The sequence below is a fragment of the Lipotes vexillifer genome, unplaced genomic scaffold (assembly GCF_000442215.2).
Source record: "Lipotes vexillifer unplaced genomic scaffold, Lipotes_vexillifer_v1.1 scaffold76, whole genome shotgun sequence".
In the NCBI taxonomy this organism is placed as follows: Eukaryota; Metazoa; Chordata; class Mammalia; order Artiodactyla; family Lipotidae; genus Lipotes; species Lipotes vexillifer.
The window spans coordinates 1917674-1944482 of NW_006773751.1; the positions used below are offsets into that span (position 1 = coordinate 1917674).

At 38.9% G+C, this 26809-nt stretch overlaps 1 protein-coding gene across 1 annotated transcript in view; it reads left to right on the top strand.

Moving 5' to 3' along the window:
• The window catches only part of ACBD6 (acyl-CoA binding domain containing 6), a 228953-nt gene that overhangs the window by 178014 nt on the left and 24130 nt on the right, over nucleotides 1-26809 (top strand). The window contains exon 7 of the mRNA XM_007448515.1: nucleotides 25352-25382. Within this exon, the coding sequence (XP_007448577.1) occupies nucleotides 25352-25382 (31 nt within the window). The remainder of the gene's footprint in view (nucleotides 1-25351; nucleotides 25383-26809) is intronic.

Genomic DNA, 26809 nt, shown 5'->3' on the forward strand with positions numbered 1-26809 from the left:
TCCCTCCTGAGATTGCTAAAATCTACTGGTTGGCATGCAGCCCAGCCCTCTTTACGGCTGGCTATTCTCTGTGGTCTAAAATGTCTGCAACTTGCCACCTCTGTCACAGCTTCTGATTTCTGCTGGCCGCTACTACCGCTGCCCCCATTCTTTCTTCTAATTACCATTAGGCTCTGCTGGCCCTCCTACCGTTTCTGCTCTCTAGTCCTTGCTTTCCTTCACTTTTCACTTTCCGTGTCTCTTCTGCCTCCTGTTGCATCTCATATTTCATAGACAAAGACTGGCCTTTCGTTGCTTTGTCAACCCAGCTAGAAGCATCCTTCTATACAGGAGCCAACTGGTCACAACTTTTTTAATATGATTCTTATCAGCATCTTTCCCCTGTACGGTGGGCCCTATTCCAGGTACTTGAGAATGCCAAAAACCAAGCCCCTAGATTAGTGAGGTATAACTATATTTGATTTTCCTGCACGTAGTTTATTTTGTCTCATTTAACTTTTATTTTGTGCTAGACAGAAGGGATGAAGGAACTCTAGGGGTCTGTAAAGTTAAACTATGCTATAGCTCTTACCTTCAAAAGATCAGGAGGACACAAGCATATTCATAAATAATACGAGGTAAAAGATGAAGGGGGATGAGGGAAAGTTTTAAGTAAGGATTGTGAAGGCTCAGCGTTCTACTTCAAGTTCTAAAGAAGAGCGGCAGCTTGTGAACCCAATCTCAGAGTAGTGGGTGATAGCTTAGAGTTCGCAAGCGTCAGAACAGGGGAACAGGTCAGAGGGAGGAGAGCTTTCATGATTCCCTACGATTTTAAAGACAGTGGTAAAGAATCACTTAGGTAAAGAGTCACACGGGTACATTTTTTTCTTATTTGAGAGTCTGTGTCTTTAAATTCCCTGTATTCGTCATTCATTTGTGTTCCTTATGAATTTTTATTTGGAAACAAAGGATATGTAGGTATAGTGTAGGGGGTATACATTTCTATGCTTTTATAGTTTGATTTTTAAGCATGGTTGGATTTTTCTACATTTTAACTTTATGGTTTCATTTTTAATTCAACTGAGTATTTTTACTTTACCCTAATGTATAATCCCTTGTAATGATTTCAAATGTATGGCCAATGTTAATTTATTTGAATTGTTTTTGCTGTTTATAACAACTCCATATTTATTAAATTTGAACATTTCCTTTAAGCTAAAGTGGAAAGGAAAAGCATAAATAACCATGACAGACAACCCTCTTCTGGTGTGGTCATTTGAAATGAAACAACCAAAAAATTTAATTAACTTAAATTTAGAAAAATTAGCTGATATAAGTTGTAAACCAGATGAGTAAAAGCTTTCACTTACTCATCCTTGACATCCAATTCCATTTATTCTTTGTAATATACTTTAAAACAGAATGTTTATAAAGACTAAGGTTTGGGTTCCTATATCCTATTTTGAGGTTACCAAGAAAAAACTGTTTGGAGTCATATTCGTGCTTTAATACAAACTCCACTTTAACACACAAAGAGGAATAACAGAGAGAAAGATTTTGCAGATACAAGATGATGTGTATTATTAAAACATCATAATCATAATACTGAGTATTGTAATATAGTAGTCAACTTAAAATAATTATTAATAATGATTAAAACCCGAACAGGCTTTATTTAAGTGAGTCATAATCATCAAGTTTATTGATCGAACATTTCGTGAGTGCTTATTATGTGCCAGGCTTACAAAAGATGAATAAAAGAAGAAGAATTTACATTTGGGTCCCTAAAGACTACAATTTGGTTAGAGAGTAATTTTAAATAATCATCTTTCCTTTGTTTTACCCACATACCTATTCTTTAGACATGTCAAGGTACTTGGACATATAAACAATTCAGAGTTGAGGAAAATTTTTTATGTCTTTTTAAAGCCTGATCCTTTTCTCTGGTACTCTTGGAAGACAGAAAAGTTAATAGGATTAGAAGACAACCTGGTTGTCCTCCTGTCTTTCTGTCCCCCACTTACCAATCAGTTCTGTGATTGCAGTCAAGGTTCTCGTGTTCATGCCCCTGCTCTGATTGATTTCTAGGTGGACGCACTCTAAGTTAAAAGATCCAAAATCTCAATATTTCACATTAAACACAAGAACACTTCAGCCCACAACATCTGAACTCAAAAGCCCCAAATTAGGCATGGTGATCTGAGGAGCATAGCAAACAAGAAATGGATGGGGGTGGGGGGAGGTACAGGCAGGCAGGTAACCCTATCATGCTTGTAACTGTAAATAGACATTTATAACTAATCATAGTTTTAATCGGTTTGATCAGTATTTATTGCCAATAGCCAAGTAATAATCACTGAAAAATGTTTGTAGATGTATAGATGGTATTCAGATTCAGAGAGAGTACAAATGAGCAGTAACTTTTTCTTATTTTAAAGTGATATCAATGTATTTCAGAAATTTTTACAAAATACAAATAATAAGTATAAAGAAAAAGGTTTCAGCCGTCCACAGTCTTACCCTTGAGATAACCCTTGTTATCACTTTGGATGCTTTCCTTATCTTTTTTCTATGGGTAGATAATACATTTTGAAAACAAAAATGGGATCATACTGTACAGTTTTTTTTTGTTTTTTTATGTTTTTTTTTTGCGATATGTGGGCCTCTCACTGTCGTGGCCTTTCCCGTTGCCGGATGCGCAAGCTCAGCGCCCATGGCTCACGGGCCCAGCCGCTCCGCGGCATGTGGGATCCTCCCGGACTGGGGCACGAACCCGTATCCCCTGCATCGGCAGGCGGACTCTCAACCACTGCGCCACCAGGGAGGCCCCATACTGTACAGTTTTATATCCTACTTTATTTATCATGAATATCTTCTCATATGCATATCAGACATTCTTCTTCAGCACAATTTCTAGGATGGCTGCCTAGTATTCCATCCTACAAGTATATTATACTGTAGCCATTCCACTGTTTAGATGTTTAGGTTGTTCTCTTTTGCCGTATATAAGCTAGATGGTAAACTCCATGAAGGCAAAGACTATAACTGGTTTATTTATCACTATGTCCCTGATATATAGTAGGCTTTCAGAAGATAGGTGTTTAGTTTAATTCTTCTACTCTTCCATGTCTGTACCTATGCAGCTACACATGACAGGAGAAAAATACATAACTATGCTCACTTCAGGCTTAGAACCACTAATCTCATGTGGGCCTTCAGTGCTGCCCAAGCAGTGACACTACATTTCCCTACTCCATTATATCTTCCCTCTGTTAGATGACTCTTTCATACGTTCTCTTCTCTCCTCAAAATTCAGACACCTCCTTCCTCATCCTCTGCTGATGACCTTCCTTCCCGTTTAACTGAAGTGAAACAAGAGTCATTAAAAAAGAACTTCCACAAGTTCTACCATCTTATCTATCTACCTGCCTGCATCTGTACTTACATAGCCCACTTTCCCTCCTATGAGTATGTGTGAACTATCTGTGCTTCTAAGGCCAGCCCCTCTGCAAATGTACTAGGTGCCATCCTACTGAAAGACCTTACTGCATGTATCCTTTTTCGCATTATCAGTTTTCCGTCTTCTGTATAGGTTCCCTCAGATATAAATATGTTACTGTCTCTCCACCCCACTTAACTGTCAGACTGCTGCCCCATTTCACTCCTCTTTACAGCAAAATTCCATGAAAGAGTTGTTTATACTCTAATTCCTCCTTCCCCATTATTTCTTGAACCCTCAAGAATTAGAACCCTCAAGAATGTCCACTTCTGTCATTCTTTCTGTTCTTATCAGAAGGTCAGTAACTTCTGTTTTGCTAAATCTAGTGACCACTTTTCAGTCCTTACCATACCTGACCTATCAGCAGCATTTGGTACAACTGATTACTTTTTCTTTCAATACTTTATTCTCTTGTGTTCTAGGACACTGATTTTCTGACTGCCTTACTGGCCTTCTTGGTCTCTTTTGCTCATTCTTCATCAGTAGTTCTTTCTCAGTCCCTTTTGCTTGCTCCTTTTCTTGTCCTCCTGTCTTGAAATGCCCCAGAGTTCAATCGTCCGATCTCTTCTTTTTTCTATACTCAACCCTTTGGTGATTTCTTCCAGTCTCTGGGCTTTAAATATCTGCCTTCGGATCTCAAGTTTATACCTCCAGCCCATACCTCTCTTCTGAACTTCAGATCCATATATCTAACTGCCTGCTTGACCTCTCTCTTATATCTATCTGTCTGATAGAGATCCCAAACTATCATTGTGTCCAAAACCAAACTCCTGACCTTACCTACAAAACCTGCTTCTCCCCGAGTCTTTTTCATCTTAGTTAATGGCAATTATATCCTTGTTGCTCAAGCCACATTCTTGGTGGAATCCTTAACCTCTTCTCTCGTTCTTACATGAATATCTAATCTATCAGCAAGTTCTGTTACTTCTCCCTTCATAATATGTCCAGAATCTAACTACTTCTCACCTTATCTTCTGCTAGCACTTTGGCCCAAGTCCCCACCGTATCTCATCTGGATGGTTGAAATAAGCTACCCTTCAGTCTGTTCTCAACCTGGCAGCCAGAGTGATCCTCTTAACACATAAATGAAGTCAAGTTACTCCTCTGCTCAAAACCCTTTGGCAACCTCCCATTGAATTCAGAATAAAAGCCAAAATCCTTAACAATGGCTTACAAGGCCCTATGCCATCTGACCCTCAGACCTCTCATACCTCATCTTCTGTGACCAATCTAACTTGCTCACTTGGCCCCAGCCATACACTTGCCTCTTTTTGGTTCCTGAAACATGCCAGGCACATAACCATCTCAGGGCCTGGGTACTTGCTCATCTTGCTTCCTCTATTGCTTTTCCCCCAAATATTCAGACAGCTTGTTCTCTCGCCTCCTTCAGGTTTTTCACTCTCAGTAGTCTTTCCAATAAGGCCTACACTGACTACCTTATTTTAAGGTGAAACTCATTCTACCCTGCCTCCAGCATTCCTCATTCTTTTCTGCTTTGTTTTTCTCTGTAGCATTTATCATCTAACATATTATGTATTTGACTTACTTAGTTTGTTTTCTATATCCCCCTCCTCCAAAACTAGGGTAGAGATTTTTGTCTATATTTATTGCACTTAGAACAGTGCCTGGCACACAGTAGGTACTCAGGAAATAACTGTTAATGAGTGAATGTAAGGAGTGAACATCCTTGGCAGATAAATATTTGTACAAATCCATAATTCATTTATTCATTCACTCAGTAAAATGTTTGAGTGCTTCCTGCGTATCGGACTCTATGCAAGGTGCCAGGAGTATAACAGTCAAAAAATCACACATGGGGGCTTCCCTGGTGGCGCAGTGGTTAAGAATCCGCCTGCCAATGCAGGGGACACGGGTTCAAGCCCTGGTCCAGGAAGATCCCACATGCCTCGGAGCAACTGAGCCCGTGCGCCACAGCTAGTGAGCCTGCGCTCTAGAGCCCGCAAGCCATGACTGCTGAGCCTGCGTGCTGCAACTACTGAAGCCCATGTGCCTAGAGCCCTTGCTCTGCAACAAGAGAAGCCACCACAAGGAGAAGCCCGTGCACCGCAACGAAGAGTAGCCCCTGCTTGCCGCAGCTAGAGAAAGCCCGCGCACAGCAATGAAGACCCAAAGCAGCCAAAAATAAGTAAATCTAAAAATATAAATTAAAAAAAAAAAGTCACACATGGTTCCTTAACCTTATGGAGCACATAATCAAATGAAAAATAAATACATCCTTTAACTATAAATTGTAATAAATGCTAGTGAAGAAACAATGAGGGGATTGAACTAAAGAGTAACAATAGGAGGTGACCTCTTTGAAGCAAATAGTCCAAGAGGACTTTCTCTACATAGATGACAGGCTGGGACTTCTTCAGTGAGGTAGGAGCCAGCCATGTCAAGAGCAGGAAGAACAACATTTTATGAGCTCAGATTAGAAAGTTAGGTGGGGCTAAATGTTGCAGGGTTTCCTAGCCCAGTGGTTCTCAAGGTAGGGACTGGGAGCCCCTGGGGGTCTTTGTGATATTTTCAGGGGGGTCCATAAAGTCATTACTATTTCATAATAATTTTAAGACATTATTATGTACTCTTTTTTCACACTCATTCTCTCATGAGCATTCAGTGGCATTTTCCAGAGGCCACATGACAGGTATCACAACAGACTGAATGCAGAACTAGAAGCGAATATCCAGTTATTTTCTGTTTAGCCAGACTTTAAAGAGATTTGCAAAAATGTAAAGTAATGCCACTTCTGTGCTTTCTTACCTTTTGGAAAATAAATTTATTTTCATTTTTGAAATTAAGTTACTTAGAGTAACATGGAATGGTTTTTAAAATTTCTCAACTTTAATTTCTAATATGGTAAGTACTGATAGATTTAAACTACATAAACAAAAACTCTTTGAGGTCCTCAATAATTTTGAAGACTTATTGTAAAGGGGTCCTGAGACTAAAAAGGTGAAGAACTGTTGTCCTAGGCCATAGCAAGCATTTGGGACTTTATTCTTAGAGCAATAGGAAGTCATTGAAGGGCATTAAACCAAAGTAATGACATGATCTAATTTAACTTTTGAAAAGGCTACTCTTACTGCTGTCTGAAGAATAGATTGTAGTAGGCTGACAGTGGGAGAGGGGAGGAGGGGGACAAATATGAAGTCACTGCATCAGTCCAGGTAAGAAATGATGGAGGTTTGTACTGAGAGGGTATATAGGTTTCCTAGAACTGGCATAACAAAGTGCCACAAACTGGGTGGCCTAAAACAACAGAAATGTATTGTCAGTACAGTCACTCTCCCTCTGAAACCTATAGGGGAGAATCCTTCCTTGCCGCTTGGAGCTTCTAGTGTTTGCCGACAGTTCTTGGCATTCCTTGGCTTATGGATGCATCACTCTAATCTATTTCCAAGTAAGGTCATATTCTGAGGTGCTGGGAGTTAGGATTTCAACATGTCTTTGGGGGGAACACAGTACGTAACAGGTGGTAGCAATGGGGATGAAGAGAAGTGAAGACATATATGTATTTTAGAAGTAGAACCAATAGGATTGCTTATGGAATAGATGCAGACGATGAAACAGAGAAATCAAGGATGGAACTCACATTTCTGAGTTGAGAAGCTAGATAAATAGTAGAGCCAAATGACATGAACACTTGGGGATGGGACCATGTTCCTTGGGGGATAAATGCCCAGAAGTGAAATTGCCAGGCCCCCATTTTCTTAAGTACCTTCATGCATTTATTCTTCTAGGTAAGTTAGCTTTATTAGTATTGTTTAATATTATTTAGGTTTATTCTATCAGATCCTCCTGATTTAAACAATCAGATATAGTGAAATATAATATTGTAGACCAATTCAAAGAACTTAGGCAAAAAGAAAATAAAAATAGTAAGAGAGAACATTTGCCATGGAAGAACTTCTCATAATCAAAGTGGTAAAGTCCAGTGAAATCCCAAAGTATTTCAAAGTAAACTTCTACATAGGAAATCTGGCTATATGAGTTTAATAACAATGTTATGAGATTAATTACAAGTTCCCCTGCTGGATGAAAAGCCGGCCTTAGGTAAAAATGTCTTAAGTTCCCTGGTAACATGATGAGGTTAAGGATGTCACTTATATTACTAAGCAACATTACTTAAGATAAAAATGACCTCCTGATTGGTAAGTTGTATCTGGCATGGAAGGAACTGCAAAGGAATGATAAATTCCTGACGGTGACACTGCACTTTGGAGTGTCCTGAGTTTCTTATAATTGGGATATCCATTGTGTGACCCTAGAAGCTACTGTTACAAGATAAAATGGCTCCTATAAAGCAGCAGATTCTCCAAACCAAGATGGACTCACATCTAACAATATGGATCTCCTCACCCCTGAGCTATGTCTCCTAGAGAGAAGATAGCATGTGGATGGCTGGACAAGCTGTCACATGAATTACTGCAAGAACTCCAGTCTGACACTGCCCTGATGGCAAGTTCTGAATGGTTTCTGTCTGAAATCCTTCTGAGTAAACTGATGCCAAGTGTGTTCAGTAGTAGTCTTATGAGTCTGAATGATTACATGAACCTAAGAAGACCACCTTGTGGGCATAGCACATACATTATCCATCCTTTAGTTTCAGCTGCTCACTTATACTGTGCCTACTTTACTCCAATTCCTCTCTCTCTCCAGCAATTTAAATAACATGTTGAAGTCAATGAAGTCATCTTAGCTTCAGTTCCTAAAGCAAACCTTTTTTTTTTTTAATATTTATTTGTCCACACTGCATCTTAGTTGTGGCACACAGGATCTTCGTTGCCACGTGCAGTATCTTTAGTTGTGCATGTGGAATCTTTTAGTTGTGGCATGCGGGATCTAGTTCCTTGATCAGGGATTGAACCCAGGCCCCCTGCATTGGGAGAATGGAGTCTTGACCTCTGGGCCACCAGGGAAATCCCGGCAAACTTGTTCTTGAGAACATTTGTGTAGATGTGAATCTGCTCTGTTGCCTTAGAAGGAATGAGTAATCAATAAGTGCTGCCTTTGGTTGTTTTCCTTTCAGTTATTTTCTTATCATGTTTCCCTGTTTTGTGGTGGATTAGATGGGTGTCCAGAGACAGAAAGAGAACAGGTAAAACAGTGACATATAACTTAACCAGAGCCTTATTACTCAACCTCCTCAAGTCTCTAGAAAGTGATCAAACTCTGCACAGTGGGAGCCCCTTCTGCTGGAGAAGCAAGAATGCCAAGTGTGCAGCGGAACAGCTCCAGGTTGCTCCGCTTCTCAGCCAAAGCAGTACCACCTTCATATTTGCCTCAATTACTTGTCACTCCAGATTCCAATGAACAAAAGCTTCTGTAGTGTAAAAAATATACATACATTGAAAATCACTAATGGAGAATATAGCCCAAAACCAAGATAAAATACACAGATCTGTGATAAAATACAGCAGGTCATGTTGTGAGACCATCACAGACCATGGCTCAGAGACTTCCTAATTTTAGACACAACTTGAGAAACTCACTTGTCTGATTTCCAGCCCTCAGCAGAAGTAGAAAATATCAGGAGTCTAGGTGCACTGACAGTGATAAAGGTTACTGGATAATCCGATGACTAAGGAAAAGCTTTAAATAAATAAATAAAACTCAGTAATAAGCAAAAGCAGTCTGGGGCCATTTAGTGGAAGACCAAAGAGCTTTATATACGTTGATGCCCTGTGAAGGCATCATTCATAGTGTAGCATGTACAATAAATGTTTTTGTTCACTCATATGCCCAGACATTTACTTGGTGCAAGACATTGAGAGACATCATCGGTTTATGATGATAACTCTGAATCATCAAGAAGAGGTTAAATCATCTCCCATCTTCTCCATGTAGAGTGAAAAGGAGAAGTAAGATGCCTTGGAAAGTTAATAAGGGTGGTTTTTTAATGTTCGCATGCTCAAAGGGTAATGTTCCAATTATTTTTAAAAACTGCTGACAGGTTTTTCACTCTCTAAAGGTGCAAGTTAAATGAAGTGTTACTATACCTACTTTTTTCTTTTTTGAGAAAGGAGTATGCCTGTAACCAACTGAAGGCTTTAACTCATGATCAGAAAAATTCTTAGAAAAATAATCGTAAAATAACATTTGCTAACGTCTAACTTGTCAGATTAGTTTAATCATATTCTAATATAGAGTCACAGATCTCACATATTAGGAGAGGCAATACATTCCAAGCTTAGAAATATTAAAAATTATCTAAAATTACATTACTCAGAATTTTTATCACTACTTCTAATTCCTCACAACCTATTTTGAGTGCCTCCCTTATCATATATTTATTTGAAATAATACTAAAATAGAATTTATATTCTAAATATCAAATTACTGGAGAAGAACAAAATCTCATTAGAGATTTTGGAAATCTATCCCTTCTATGCAGCTCTATTATTACTCTTTTAATGGTTCATGCTGCATACTGTATCTTTAGAAGTAACATTGGTAGAGATGGTAGATCAGATCTGAATTAGAGTATCAATGTCACTATGTTCACAGAAAAGAAAAAGAAACCCAGTGACACTCAGGAGAATTTTCTGCTCACAGAGAACATCTAGGAAGCATGTTATTTCCATGACTAAAATATATATGTGTGTGTATGGATAAATAGACAGACAGATAGATCTAGACTTGGAAATGAGGCTCTTGAGTCAGCTTGATAAAATGCATTTAACAGGGCTTCCCTGGTGGTGCAGTGATCGAGAGTCCACCTGCCAATGCAGGGGACATGGGTTCGTGCCCCGGTCTGGGAGGATCCCACATGCCGCGGAGCGGCTGGGCCCATGAACCACGGCCACTAAGCCTGCATGGCCGGAGCCTGTGCTCTGCAACAGGAGGGCCCACAATGGCGAGAGGCCCGCGTACAGCAAAAAAAAAAAAAAAAATGCATTTAACAGTAGGAAAAAAACTAGGACTTGGCTGATACAGAGTTTTATGCACAGAAAACAGCAATATTATCAGTGACTTAATATTTTTATCAATACTTCATTTGGTAGAATTTTTAAAAATACTTCTAATTAATATTGTTAAAGTGGCCATACTACCCAAAGCAATCTACAGATTTAATGCAATCCCTATCAAATTACCCATGACATTTTTCACAGAACTAGAACCAATAATCCTAAAATTCATATGGAACCATAAAAGACCCAGAATTGCCAAAACCATCCTGAAGGAAAAAAAACCAAGTAGGAAGCATAACACTCCCAAACGTCAGACAATACTGCAAAGCTACAGTAATCAAAACAGCATGGTATTGGCACAAAAACAGACATATGTATCAACGGAACAGAATAAAGAGCCCAAAAATTAACCCACACACCTATGGTCAATTAATCTTCGACAAAGGAGTCAAGAATATACAATAGGGAAAATTCTCTTCAACAAGTGGTGTTGGGAAAGTTGGACAGCCACATGTAAATCAGTGAAGTTAGAACACACCCTCATACCATACACAAAAATAAACTCAAAGTGGCTTAAGGACTTTAACATAAGATATGACACCATAAAACTACCAGAAGAGATCATAGGCAAAACATTCTCTGACATAAAACTGTACCAAGGTTTTCTTAGGTCAATCTCCCAAGGCAGTAGAAATAAAAACAAAAATTAACAAATGGGACCTAATTAAACTTAAAAGCTTCTGCACAGCAAAGGAAACCATAAACAAAATGAAAAGACAATACAGAATGGGAGAAAATATTTGCAAATGATGCAACTGACAAGAGCTTAATTTCCAAAATATACAAACAGCTCATATAGCTCAACAACAACAAAAGAACCACCCAATTGAAAAATGGGCAGAAGACCTAAACAGACATTTCTCCAAAGAAGAAATACAGATGTCCAATAGGCATGTGAAAATATGCTCAACATTGCTAATTATTAGAGAAATTCAAATCACAGCTACAAGGAGGTACCACCTCACACCAGTCAGAATGGGCATCATTAAGAAGTCTATAAGTAACAAATGCTGGAGAGGGTGTGGAGAAAAGGGAACCCTCCTGCACTGTTGGTGGGGATGTAAGTTGGCACAGCCACTGTGAAAAACAGTATGGTTGTTCCTCAGAAAACTAAAAATAGAATTACCATATGATCCAGCAATCCCAGTCCTGGGCACATATCCAGGCAAAACTATAATTCAAAAAGATATATGCACCCCAATGTTCATAGCAGCACTGTTCACAATAGCCAAGACATGGAAACAATCTAAGTGTGCCTCTACAGATGAATGGATACAGAAGATGTGGTGCATATATACAATGGAATACTGCTCAGCCATAAAAAGGAATGAAATAATGCCATTTACAGCAACATGGATGCAACTAGACATTATCATACTAAGTGAAGTAAGAAAGAAAGACAAATACCATATGATATCACTTATGTGTGGAATCTGAAATATGACACAAATAAACCTATATATGAAACAGAATCATGGACATAGAGAACAGACCAGTGGTTGCCAATGGGGAGGGGGATGGGAGAGGGATGGAGTGGGAGGTTGGGGTTAGCAGATGTAAGCTTTTATATATAGAATGGGTGGACAACAGAGTCCTATTGTATAGCACAGAGAACTATATTCAATATCCTATGATAAACCATAATGGAAAATAATATTTTAAAAAAGAATGTGTGTATACATATATATGTAAAACTAAATCACTTTGCTGTGTGGCAGAAATTAATACAACACTGTAAATCAACTATACTTCAATTAAAAAATAACAGGAAATAAAATTTAAATATATATGTACATACTTATATTTGATAGCATGCCCAATCTGAAGAGAGAAGAAAACTTAGTCCTTAAAGAAAATAATTATTAATAAAATGGAGATAATGATCAAAAATAAGAAAGTAAGAAAGGATTAGTGTAGAATACATGTGGAGAAAGAAATAATCTGTATAAATTCAAGAGAGACCAACTTGTGCTCTTCACATAGGAGAAAAAGGAATCTGAAAGTCAAACTGAAAGTAATAGTGATTTTTCACTGAGTTAACTGTAAACTGAGTCTCCTGTTCATGACTGTTTGGGCCCTTGTAGGATTATTACATCTGGCATTATGCTCTACACTGTAGGAAATATGTAGGGACTTCTTTTTTAAGTTCAGATAAAAGAAAAAAGGTCAGTCAAGAGATTGAAGAATAAACCCATAAGGAAAGATTAAAGTAATATATTCATTCGCTCATTTCATGAACGTTTATTGAGCACACATGTTATGCAAGACACTGTGATGGGCACTGGGTGAAAGACACAGTACTTGCATACAAGAAGTTTACAGTCTTAATGGAAGAGACAGATACGTACATGTAGTGTAAGCTATGCTGCAGTGGTAGAAAAGAGGGGCCCCTAACCCCACCTAAGGAGTTGAGGAGGTTTCCTAAAGAAGATGAACTGAATCTTAAAGACTGAGGGGATTTCCTTTTCTTACAAGATTCCAGACTAAATAATCTGAAGATTCTCCCACTACAAAATACCCAGAAACGCAGAATAAAATCCCTTTAAATGCATAGCAGAGCTTACAAAAATGCAGGGTAGTTCTCTGAGGGCCAAAACAAACACAGCTAAGAAACAAACTACAATAGTAAGCCTTAAATTTTTAATAAGCCCAAAGCTTTAAAAAGAAAATGTTAAGTTTAAACCAACACTTGGCTGCCGTGAAAGTAAGGATTGGCCAGTCTCAGCACCCATGAGGTACAGTTCTCTCTAAAAACAGTAACCACCATCAGGAAGAAGTAGACTTTAAAACTCTGCCCTTGGGCTTCCCTGGTGGCGCAGTGGTTGAGAGTCTGCCTGCCGATGCAGGGGACACGGGTTCGTGCCCCGGTCCGGGAAGATCCCACATGCCGCGGAGCAGCTGGGCCCGTGAGCCATGGCCGCTGAGCCTGTGCATCTGGAGCCTGTGCTCCGCAACGGGAGAGGCCACAACAGTGAGAGGCCCGCATACCGCAAAAAAAAAAAAAAAAAACTCTGCCCACCAACATAGAGTTGACATGGAGAGTTTTTCTTGGCCTGTACTCCAATCCCAGGAGTGGGAGGTGGGATCGAGAGAGGTTTGCCCTTTTTAAATTTAGACTATTGGATTACCACACCTACCACACCTTACCCAGTCACCTTTCCCCACATAACCCCATGCTCCCCACACTCACTACACCTCAGACAGCCCTGCTACGTTATTCTCTATCCCATAAATACACTAGCCCCTTGTCTTCCAGGAGCCAGATTTGAGATTTCTTCTCCTGTCTTCTCCTCGGCTGCCTTGTGAATAAGCACTGTCTTCACTGCAAACCTTGGGTGTCTCAGCATTTTGGCTTGCTGTGTTTCTGACAAAGGGAACCTGGCTTGGATAAATCTTCCCAGCAAAGAGAAATCCAAGACACCAGTCATATTTTTACCACATTTATCTATGCTGCGTAACTGACAGTGTCTTGGTGCTCCAGCCAGGTGTCAGGCCTGAGCCTCTGATGTGGGAGAGCCGAAATCAGGACACTGGACCACCAGAGACCTCCTGGCCGCACGTAATATGAATCAGCGACAGCTCTCCCACAGATCTCTGTCTCAACGCTAAGACCCAGCTCCACTCAACAACCAGCAAGCTCCAGTGCTGACATCCCAAAACACACCACTGGATATGGTCTTGCCCACCAGAAAGACAAGATCCAGCCTCATCCACCAGAACACAGGTACCAGTCCCCTCCACCAGGAAGCCTACACAACCCACTGAACCAACCTTACCCACTGGGGGCAGACACCAAAAACTACAGGAACTATGAACCTGCTGCCAGCGAAAAGGAGACCCCCAAACACAGTAAGTTAAGCAAAATGGGAAGACAGAGAAATATGCAAGGAAAAACGAGCAAGGTAAAAACCCACCACACCAAACAAATGAAAAGGAAATAGGCAGCCTACCTGAAAAATAATTCAGAGTAATGATAGTAGAGATGATCCAAAATCTTGGAAATAGAATGGAAAAAATACAAGAATTGTTGAACAAGGATACAGAAGAACTAAAGAGCAAACAAACAATGATGAACAACACAATAAATGAAATTAAAAATTCTCTAGAAGGAATCAATAGCAGAATAACAGGCAGAAGAACAGATAAGTGACCTGGAAGATAAAATAGTGGAAATAACTACCACAGAGCAGAATAAAGAAAAAAGAATGGAAAGAATTGAGGACAGCCACTGAGAACTCTGGGACAACAGTAAACACACCAACATTCGAATTATAGGGGTCCCAGAAGAAGAAGAGAAAGGGACTGAGAAAATATTTGAAGACATTATAGTTGAAAACTTCCCTAATAGGGGAAAAGAAATAGTCAATCAAGTCCAGGAAGCTCAGAGAGTCCCATACAGGATACATCCAAGGAGAAATACACCAAGACACGTATTAATCAAACTATCAAAAATTAAATACAAAGAAAAAAATATAAAAAGCAACAGCGGAAAAGCAACAAATAACATACAAGGGAATCCTCATAAGGTTAACAGCTGATCTTTCAGCAGAAACTCTGCAAGCCAGAAGGGACTGGCAGGACATGTTTAAAGTGATGAAGGGGGAAAACCTACAACCAAGACTACTCTACCCAGCAAGGATCTCATTCAGATTTGATGGAGAAATTAAAACCTTTACAGACAAGCAAAATCTGAGAGAATTCACCACCACCAAACCAGTTTTACAACAAATGCTCAAGGAACTTCTCTAGGCAGGAAACACAAAAGAAGGAAAAGACCTACAATAACAAACCCAAAACAATTAAGAAAATGGTAATAGGAACATACGTGTTGATAATTACCTTAAATGTAAATGGATTAAATGCTCCAACCAAAAGACCTAGACTGGCTGAATAGATACAAAAACAAGATCTGTATATATGCTGTCTACAAGAGACCCACTTCAGACCTAGGGACACGTACAGACTAAAAGTGAGGGGATGGAAAAAGATATTCCATGCAAATGGAAATCAAACGAAAGCTGGAGTAGCAATTTCTCATATCAGACAAAATAGGCTTTAAAATAAAAACTATTACAGGAGGGCTTCCCTGGTGGCACACTGGTTGGGAGTCCGCCTGCTGATGCAGGGGATGGGGGTTCGTGCCCCGGTCTGGGAGGATCCCACATGCCGCGGAGTGGCTGGGCCCATGAGCCATGGCCGATGAGCCTGCGCGTCCGGAGCCTGTGCTCCGCAACGGGAGAGGCCACAACAGTGGGAAGCCCGTGTACCGCAAAAAAAAAAAAAAACTATTATAGGAGACAAAGAAGGACATTACATAATGATCAAGGGATCAATCCAAGAAGATATAACAATGTAAATATTTATGCACCCAACGTAGGAGCACCTCAATACATAAGGCAAATGCTGACAGCCATAAAAGGGGAAATCAAGAGTAACACAATAATAGCAGGGGTTTTTAACACCCCACTTTCACCAATGGACAGATCAACCAAAATGAAAATAAATAAGGAAACACAAGCTTTAAATGATACATTAAACAAGATGGACTTAATTGATAATTATAGGACATTCCATCCAAGAAAAACGGGATACACTTTCTCCTCAAGTGCTCATGGAACATTCTCCAGGATAGAACACATCTTGGGTCACAAATCAAGCCTTGGTAAATTTAAGGAAATTAAAAACGTATCAAGTACCTTTTCCAACCACAACACTATGAGACTAGATATCAATTATGGGGGAAAAAATTTTTTTTAAATAGAAACACATGGAGGCTAAACAATACGCTACTAAATAACCAAGAGATCACCAAGGAAATAAAAAAAAATACCTAGAAACAAATGACAATGAAAACACGATGGCCCAAAACCTATGGAATACAGGAAAAGCAGTTCTAAGAGGGAAGTGTGTAGCAATGCAATCCTACCTCAAGAAACAAGAAAAATAAACAACCTAACCTTACACCTAAAGCAATTAGAGAAGAACCAAAAAACCCCAAAGTTAGCAGAAGGAAAGAAAGCATGAAGATCAGATCAGAAATAAATGAAAAAGAAATGAAGGAAACAGTAGCAAAGATCAATAAAACTAAAACCTGGTTCTTTGAGAAGATAAACAAAATTGATAAACCATTAGCCAGACTCATCAAGAAAAGGGAGAAGACTCAGTAGAATTAGAAATGAAAAAGGAGAAGTAACCACTGACACTGCAGAAATATAAAGGATCATGAGAGATTACTACAAGCAACTATATGCCAATAAAATGGACAACCTGGAAGAAATGGACAAATTCTTAGAAAAGCACAACCTTCTGAGACTGAACCAGGAAGAAAAAGAAAATATAAACAGACCAATCAGAAGGACTGACATTGAAACTGTGATTAAAAATCTTCCAACATACAAATGCCCAGGACCAGATGGATTCACAGGTGAATTCTATCAAACATTTACGGAAGAGCTAACATCTATCCTTCTCAAACTCTTCCAAAATGTAGCAGAGGGAGGAACACTCCCAAACTCATTGTATGAGGCCACCATCACCCTGATACCAAAACCAGACAAGATGTTACAAAAAAAGAAAACTACAGGCCAGTATCACTGAGGAGCACAGATGCAAAAATCCTCAAAAAAATACTACCAAACGGATCCAGCAGCACATTAAAAGGATCATACACCATGATCAAGTGGGGTTTATCCCAGGAATGCAAGGATTCTTCAATATATGCAAATCAATCAATGTGATACACCATATTAACAAATTGAAGGATAGAAAGCATATGATAATCTCAATCGATGCAGTAAAAGCTTTCAACAAATTTCAACACCCATTTATGATTAAAAACTCTCCAGAAAGTAGGCATAGAGGAAACTTACCTCAACATAATAAAGGTCATATATAACAAATGCACAGCCAACATTGCTCTCAATGGTGAAACACTAAACGATTTCCACTAAGATCAGGAGCAAGAGAAGGTTGCCCACTCTCACCACTGTTATTCAACGTAGTTTTGGAAGTTTTAGCTACAGCAATTGTAGAAGAAAAAGAAAGAAAAGGAATCCAAATCAGAAAAGAAGTAAAACTGTCACTGTTTACAGATGACATGATACTGTACATAGAGAATCCTAAAGATGCTATCAGAAAACTACTAGAGCTAATCAATGAATTTGGTAAAGTAGCAGGATACAAAATTAATGCACAGAAATCTCTTGCATTCCTATACACTAATGATGAAAAATCTGAGAGAAAAAATAAGGAAACACTCCCTTTTACCACTGCAACAAAGAGAATAAAATACCTAGGAATAAACCTACCTAAGGAAACAAAAGACCTGTATGCAGAAAACTATAAGGCACCGTTGAAAGAAATTAAAGATGATATCAACAGATGGAGAGAAATACCATGTTCTTGGACTGGAAGAATCAACATTGTGAAAATGACTATACTACCCAAAGCAATCTACAGATTCAGTGCAGTCCCTATCAAACTACCAATGGCATTTTTCACAGAACTAGAACAAAAATTTTCACAATTTGTATTAAAACACAAAAGACCCTGAATAGACAAAGCAATCTTGAGAAAGAAAAATGGAGCTGGAGGAATCAGGCTCCCTGACTTCAGACTATACTACAAAGCTACAGTAATCAAGACAGTATGGTACTGGCACAAAAACAGAAATATAGATCAGTGGAACAGGATAGACATCCCAGAGATAAACCCATGCACATATTGTCACCTTATCTTTGATAAAGGAGGCAAGATATACAATGGAGAAAAGACAGCCTCTTCAATATGTGGTGCTGGGAAAAGTGGACAGCTACATTTAAAAGAATGAAATTAGAACACTTCCTAACACCACACACAAAAATAAACTCAAAATGGATTAAAGACCTAAATGTAAGGCCAGATACTATAAAACTCTTAGAGGAAAACACAGGCAGAACACTCTGTGACATATATCACAGCAAGATCCTTTTTGACCCACCTCCCAGCGAAATGGAAGTAAAAACAAAAGTAAACAAATGGGACCTAATAAAATTTAAAAGGTTTTGCACAGCAAAGGAAACCCTAAACAAGACAAAGAGAGCCCTTAGAATGGGAGAAAATATTTGCAAATGAAGCAACTGACAAAGGATTAATCTCCAAAATATACAAGCAGCTCATGCAGCTCAATATCAACAAAACAAACAACCCAATCCAAAAATGGGCAGAAGACCTAAATAGACATTTCTCCCAAGAAGATATACAGATTGCCAACAAACACATGAAAGAATGCACATCATTAATCATTAGAGAAATCCAAATCAAAACTACAGTGAGATATTATCTCACACCAGTCAGAATGGCCATCATCAAAAAATCTACAAACAATAAATTCTGGAGAGGGTGTGGAGAAAAGGGAACCCTCTTGCACTGCTGGTGGGAATGTAAATTGGTATAGCCACCATGGAGAACAGTATGATGTTCCTTAAAAAACTAAAAACAGAACTACCACATGACCCAGCAATCCCATACTGGGCATATACCCTGAGAAAACCGTAATTCAAAAAGAGTCATGTACCACAATGATCATTGCAGCACTACTTACAATAGCCAGGACATGGAAGCAACCTAAGTGTCCATGAACAGATGAATGGATAAAGAAGATATGGCACATATATACAATGGAATATTACTCAGCCATAAAAAGAAAAGAAACTGGATTATTTGTTGTGAGATGGATGGACCTAGAGTCTCATACAGAGTGAAGTAAGTCAGAAAGAGAAAAAACAAATACTGTATGCTAACACATATATATGGAATCTAAAAAATAAAAATAAAAAATTACCTAGGGGGCAGAACAGGAATAAAGATGCAGACGTAGAGAATGGACTTGAGGACACAGGGAGGGGGAAGGGTAAGCCGGGACGAAGTGAGAGAGTGGCATTGACATATATACATTACCAAATGTTAAATAGATAGCTAGTGGGAAGCGGCTACATAGCGCAGGGAGATCAGCTCGGTGCTTTGTGACCTCCTAGAGGGATGGGATAGGGAGGGTGGGAGGGAGACGCAAGTGGGGGGCCTATGGGGATGTATGTATATATATATATATATATATATAGCTAATTCACTTTGTTATTTAGCAGCAACTAACACAACAATGTAAAGCAATTATACTCCTATAAAGATGTTAAAAAATAATTTATACTACTTAAGTGTTCAGACTGCTAATATCTCCGTGGTGTCTGGCAGAAACAAAAGCAAAATCATTCTGGAGGGACAGAATCTCAATCCAGAGAATACAGCACAGAATTTTTCACAGATAAAACCCCACTTAAAATGAATTTACAGCCTAAAATTATAAAGCACACAGGAAGCAATCAATAATACTCAAATCTCAGGTAGCACCACAAACATCACATGTAGCACCACCTGCTTCCTCTCCCTGAGCTCAAATATAAGAAATTTAGGGACTGTAGGTCTACTTAAAATGGTTAAATATATCAAAGATAACTTTTAAAATAGGAGAAAAGAGCAAAACACTGTAAGGTTGGAGGATAGTTTTCAAGCAGAGTGAAGAGCATTTACAGCTGTGGGAGTCGAGATAGGTATTCTTACTGGGAATCAGCAGTCACAAAATTGGGAGGAAGATGACCAAGGCTTGGGTCACAAATTGCCTTGAGTTCTATATTAGTCAGGACTCTTGTTTGCAAGTGACAAAAAGATCACATTTGCCTAGAGGGTATTTTGTTGTTGGCTCACCTAATCAAGAAAGGCAAGGACGTAGCTGGAATGACAAGAACCAGAGACTCACACTCTCTCTGGATCTTTCACCACTACTTTCTTCTTTGTGAGTACTTCATTCTCTCCTACCGCAGACCAGTTTTCTCCAAAAAGTGGAGAACAGTGCTACTTGTGTAAGTTTTTGGCCCACATCTTTTACTTTTTTTTCTTTTTTAAAAAATTGTGTTTATACGTGAGAAAATTAACTAAGCATTTTTAGGTACACAGGTCAGTGACATTAAGTACATTCACATTGTGTGCAACCATCACCACTACCCATCTCCAGAATGTTTTCATCATCCCATACTGAAACTCTGTACCCACTGAACAATAATTCCCCATTCCTCCCTCCCTCCAGCCCCTGGTAACCACTATTCTATTTCTGTTTCTCTGAATTTGACTACTCTAAGCACTTCATATATAAGTGGGATGCTACAATATTTATCTTTTTGTATCTGTCTTTATTCACTACACCATTTTCTTTTGACCAGAGAGCAAAAGACCTTCTCTGCATACACACTTCTATCTCCTAGCTCCATTTTTTTAAATCCTGAGAGAAAACTCTAATTGATTTGGCTTGAGTGACTTGCTTACTTTTAGACCAGGAGGATGATGGATGCTATGATTTGCTCAGCTTGTGTTCCATGGCTACCCTAGACTCTTCCTCAATTGTCTGTGTGTACATATCTTCTCATAAAGCTCTTCCTTGTTCTTTCTATTTAAAATAGCATCCCAGGGCTTCCCTGGTGGCCAATGCAGGGGACACGGGTTAGTGCCTCAGTCTGGGAAGATCCCACATGCCGCGGAGCGGCTGGGCCCGTGAGCCATGGCCGCTGAGCCTGCATGTCTGGAGGCTGTGCTCCGCAACGGGAGAGGCCACAAAAGTGAGAGGCCTGCGTACTGCGAAAAACAAAACAAAAAATAAAAATAAAATAGCATCCCACATCACGCTAGACTCTATTATGCCTTTTTTTTTTTTCAGAGCACGTATCACTACCTATTATAGATTTATTTGCTTACTACTTCACCTATCACTAGAATGTAAGATTTATAACATGAAAGACCTTCTCTTTTTTTGTCACCTCTTTGTTCCCAGTACCTAGAACAGTGCCTGGGCCATAGTAGGAGCTTAATAAACATTTTTAATTAATTAATCAGTTGGAAGTTGGGGTGGAGATAGAGATTTAGTATTCATTGGTAAAAGTGACTAAAATAAATTAATTATGCTTCCACCTCTCTAGTGAAGATAAGCAATTACAAATAGAATGAAACTGAACTTTGAGTATATATGAACACAGTGATTAAACAAGAAAGTTATGCACAAATAGCAAGAGAACTAGTTTCTAAAGAGGATAATTGTGGAAAATATAACCTTGCATGATGGATGCATGAGTTAGAGTCCTGAAACCGCAATAGATTAAACTCTTTCTGAAACTGCTTTCTGATGCCGGGCATTTAAGCTATAAATATGAATGTATAAACCCATCAGATGTGTGTACCCATACACACACACAAACACACACACACTTTTACAGATTAACTCTGTAAACTAGCAAGGCAGATATGAGTCTAAAGCCATAATGGGCAGTGCAATTCTTTCAAAACTGCCCTTGGCCATAGTCAGGCAAGGCAAGTCCATATACTCTGGAGTACAACTTCACACTGTTGTGCCGCCCCACATAATCATCTCTTCAATCCTGTTTACTGTAGCTGCCTCAGCTCTCTTCTCCTACCTGCCCTTAACCTCAAGGGCAGGGCAAGGCAGAGAGGAGCTGGGAGGAAAGTAGGGGCTGTACTGAAAAACACAAAAAAGTAGTAGACAAAAATTCTCTCTTCCTGACTTCTTGATGCTGCTTTCCATCTTTTACTCCCCTTAGAGTTTATTATTATCCTTATGATGTTTAATGGGCATCCCAAAAGTAGCCACTGTTTGCACCTCAGACGAGTCTACCCTACTCACAGGGTTCCTCAAAATTACTTTTTTCATATCTCCTCCCACCCACCCACCCCTCACCTCCAAGTCCAATGAGAACTCTTATTCCCTGGTAGGAAACAGTTTAATTAAACTGTATTGCCTCAAAGTTGTTTCTCTACCCCCACCAGCTGTTATCCCTGCCAAGCTTCTCTACGTGTTAAAAAGCCCTTAAGGCATGACTTTTTTCTTACTACATATCTGAACCAGAAAATAAGCTCTCTGTGGCAGCTTTGTGCTTTTCTTCTTAGGAGATTAAATAGAAAGAACCACACCCAAAACCTTCTGGGAACCAACTGCCACATTCAGCTTTTAGGAAACCAGAAAGGTAGATATGGCTTGTCCAAGAGTAGTTGACTTAAATCATAATACCACCCTGTCTCAGTTATTCATGATAATGGTTAATCATTTATTCTTAATTACCAGGGGCTTAATAATGGCCATGCACATTCTAAATGCATATCAACTAAACTACTAAATTCTACTTTTCACCTGTACTTAATCCTGATTATGTGTTGCTCATGTAATGTGATCACCTGCTCACAGCTTAAGAAATTTCATTGCTCAGATGGAAAGATATACCATGTTCTTGGATTGGAAGAATCAACACTGTGAAAATGACTATACTACCCAAGGCAATCTACAGATTCAGTGCAATCCCTATCAAATTACCAATAGCATTTTCCACAGAACTAGAACAAAAAAGTTTTAAATTTGTACGGAAACACAAAAGACCCTGAATAGCCAAAGCAATCCTGAGAAAGAAAAACAGAGCTGGAGGAATCAGGCTCCCTGACTTCAGACTGTACTACAAAGCTACAGTAATCAAAACAGTATGGTACTGGCACAAAAACAGAAATATAGATCAGTGGAACAGGATAGAAAGCCCAGAAATAAACCCACACAGCTGTGGTCAATTAATCTATGACAAAGGAGGAAAGAATATACAATGGAGAAAAGACAATCTCTTCAATAAATGGTGCTGGGAAAACTGGACAGCTACATGTAAAAGAATGAAATTAAAACACTCCCTAACACCATACACAAAAATAAACTCAAGATGGATTAAAGACCTAAATGTAAGACCGGATACTATAAAACTCTTAGAAGAAAACGTAGGCAGAACACTCTGACATAAGCTGCAGCAATATCTTTTTGGATCCATCTCCTAGAGTAATGAAAATAAAAACAAAGACAAATGGGACCTAATTAAACTTAAAAGTTTCTGCACAGCAAAGAAAGCCATAATCAAAATGAAAAGACAACCCACAGAATGGGAGAAAATATTTGCAAACAAAGCAACTGACCAAGGATTAATCTCTAAAATTTACAAACAGCTCATTCAGCTCAATATCAAAAAACAAAAACAAAACCAACCAAAAAGTGGGCAGAAGATCTAAATAGACATTTCTCTAAAGAAAGACATACAGATGGCCAAAAAGCACATGAAAAGATGCTCAACATGGCTAATCATTAGAGAAATGCAAATCAAAACTACAGTGAGGAATCACCTCACACCAGTCAGAATGGCCATCATCAAAAAGTCTACAAACAATAAATGCTGGAGAGGGTGTGGAGAAAAGGGGACCCCTCCTACACTTTTGGTGGGAATGTAAACTGGTTCAACCACTATGGAGAACAGTGTGGAGGTTCCTTAAAAAACTAAGAACAGAACTACCATATGATCCAGCAATCCCAGTGCTGAGCATATATCTGGAGAAAACCATGGTTTGAAAGGATACACGCACCCCAGTGTTCATTGCAGCGCTGTTTACAGTAGCCAAGACATAGAAGCAATCTAAGTGTACATCGACAGAGGAATGGATATAGAAGATGTAGTACATATATACAATGGAATATTAACCATAAAAAAATGAATGAAATAATGCCATTTGCAACAAAATAGATGGACCTAGAGATTATCATACTAAATGAAGTCAGAGAAAGACAAATATCATATGTTATAACTTATATGTAGAATCCAAAACAATGATACAAATGAACTTATTTACAAAACAGAACAGACTCAGATTTCAAAAACTTATGTTTACTGAAGGGGAGAGGCAGGGGGAGGGATAAATTAGGAATTTGAGATTAACATAGACACACTACTATATATAAAATAGATAACCAACAAGGACCTGCTGTATAGCACAGAGAACTCTACTCAATATTCTGTAATAACCTATATGGGAAAAGAATCTGAAAAACAATAGATATAGGTATACGTATGACTGAATCACTTCACGGTACACCTGAAACTAACAACATTGTAAATCAACTATACTCCAATATAAAATAAAAATTAAGTTAAAAGAAAGAAATAGCATTGCTAAAAAAGACTTATCTGTGCTATAACTAGTTTATATAGAGTATCTTGGTTTTAAAGGAATAAAAAAATTAACTGAACAGTTGGAGTTTCCTGAGTATATGTGGGAACTTTTGACTTTAACAACTTGTAGGACTCTGTGTGCCTTGAGATCACATTTCTTTATGATATTTGATATGATTGGGAAACATAGTGTTACAAGCCTGGAATCAGTGAATCTTTGAAAAGGGATTAAAAAGCTACTAACTCTTACTGTAAATCACAGACTTCTTAGATAGATTTTGGGAATGTGCTTAGGAAAAAAACACTATAATACTAGCAAAATAAGTGATATACAGAGTCCATTTTTCTGCCACTAACTGCAGATCTGGTCATCCTGTCACTCTAACTGTAGCTGCTGCAGTGTACAAGTCACCATTCAACATTCTCCTTTTCTCCTAGATGGAGAGTTTGGTCAAAAGTTACTGTGAGGGTTCCCTGGTGGCGCAGTGGTTGAGAGTCCACCTGCCGATGCAGGGGACACGGGTTCGTGCCCCAGTCCGGGAGGATACCACATGCCATGGAGCGGCTGGGCCCGTGAGCCATGGCCGCTGAGCCTACGCGTCCGGAGCCTATGCTCCGCGACAGGAGAGGCCACAACAGTGAGAGGCCCGCGTACCGCAAAAACAAACAAACAAACAAAAAAGTTACTGTGAGGCTCAGAGAACTGACTTCCTTTCCTGTATCTGTTAAACCTATGGAACTTTGGTATATCATATATATTTGCTGTAGCCTATGTACCTTCATACTTTTGCAATAACTTAGGTTCTAAAATATGCTGTTTGTTTCTTTTATAGGACAATGAAGGTCAAACAGCTCTACATTATGGTAAGATGCTTTTAAATTATTACTAATTATATTTGACTTTTCTCTATTTGTTTATCTCAATTTTGTCCAGCCCAACATAGTGCTTAGAAAAATGCCTAGCCATTAGCAGAAATACAGTAACTAAAAAAAAAAAAAAAAAAAAAAAAAAAAAGAGATTAATAACCTGTAAAGTTGGCGATATGTTAAAATTCTTATGGACACATTCACAGTAAATTGAGCATTTCTATACAATCAACAGAAATGGAGGCTCCTCCAATCTCCTTTTGAAAATTTATTATTTCATTCTTGCTACTGTCAGTGACAAGTAAGATGCTAATCACTGTCATTTAGGGGCTAGAATCTCTCCTATAAGAAATGCTTTCTTGATGTAGTTGAAGAAAAATAGATTTTATTTTTTAACTTATTTCCCCTATTAACTGATTAGCGTGGTTAACTAATCTTCACTAAAGTAATCTGTAAAATAGAGGATAATCTGTAATGGAAATAATATGGCTCTCGAAGAGCTACTGGGTAATTTCAGTGAAGTAAAAGATATTGAAGTATTTTGTAAACTGTAAAGTACCAGAAAAAGTGTTGTTACTGTTAATCTATTTGGGTGTGAATATGGTTGAATAAAAGACAGCCATCAATATTTAAACCAGAATATATCAAGAACATCTCCCAGTCAGTAAGAAAGACAATCAGGGCTTCCCTGGTGGCGCAGCAGTTAAGAACCTACCTGCCAACACAGGGGACACAGGTTTGAGCCCTGGTCCGGGAAGATCCCACATGCTGGAGAGCAACTAAGCCCATGTGCCATAACCACTGAGCCTGCGCTCTAGAGCCCACAAGCCACAGCTACTGAGCCCGTGCACCACAACTACTGAAGCCCGTGCCTAGAGCCTGTGCTCCGCAACAAGAGAAGCTACTGCAATGAGAAGCCCGCGCACCACAACGAAGAGTAGCTCCCGCTCACCACAACTAGAGAAAGCCCATGTGCAGCAATGAAGACCCAACACAACCAAAAATAAATAAATAAAATAAATAAATTTATTTTTAAAAAGACAATCAAATGGAAAAAATAGACTCCAAAAAACAGACAGTCAGCTCACAAATGGGAAGAGCCAAATAACCGATAAACAAGATGCTCACCTTCACCAATAACTTTCAAGAACTATGAATAGTCTGATACTGTACTCTGCTTGCAGACTAACAAATTAGCTTGATACAGTCTTATGGATGCTGGCAAAAGACACACAACTCATGGATCAGAGACAAAAGACTATTATTCACAGCATAGCAAGCAACGTGAGCTTTGTGTTTGTGTTATTTCCCCTTGAGTCCCACAGGAGCTATGAAGAAAAGCCCAGGTAGGTCCTGCACACATAGTGTGTCATAGCTTAGAAATTCTAAGCTTAGGGAACTCTAGTCTTTTATAATAAGCTGCC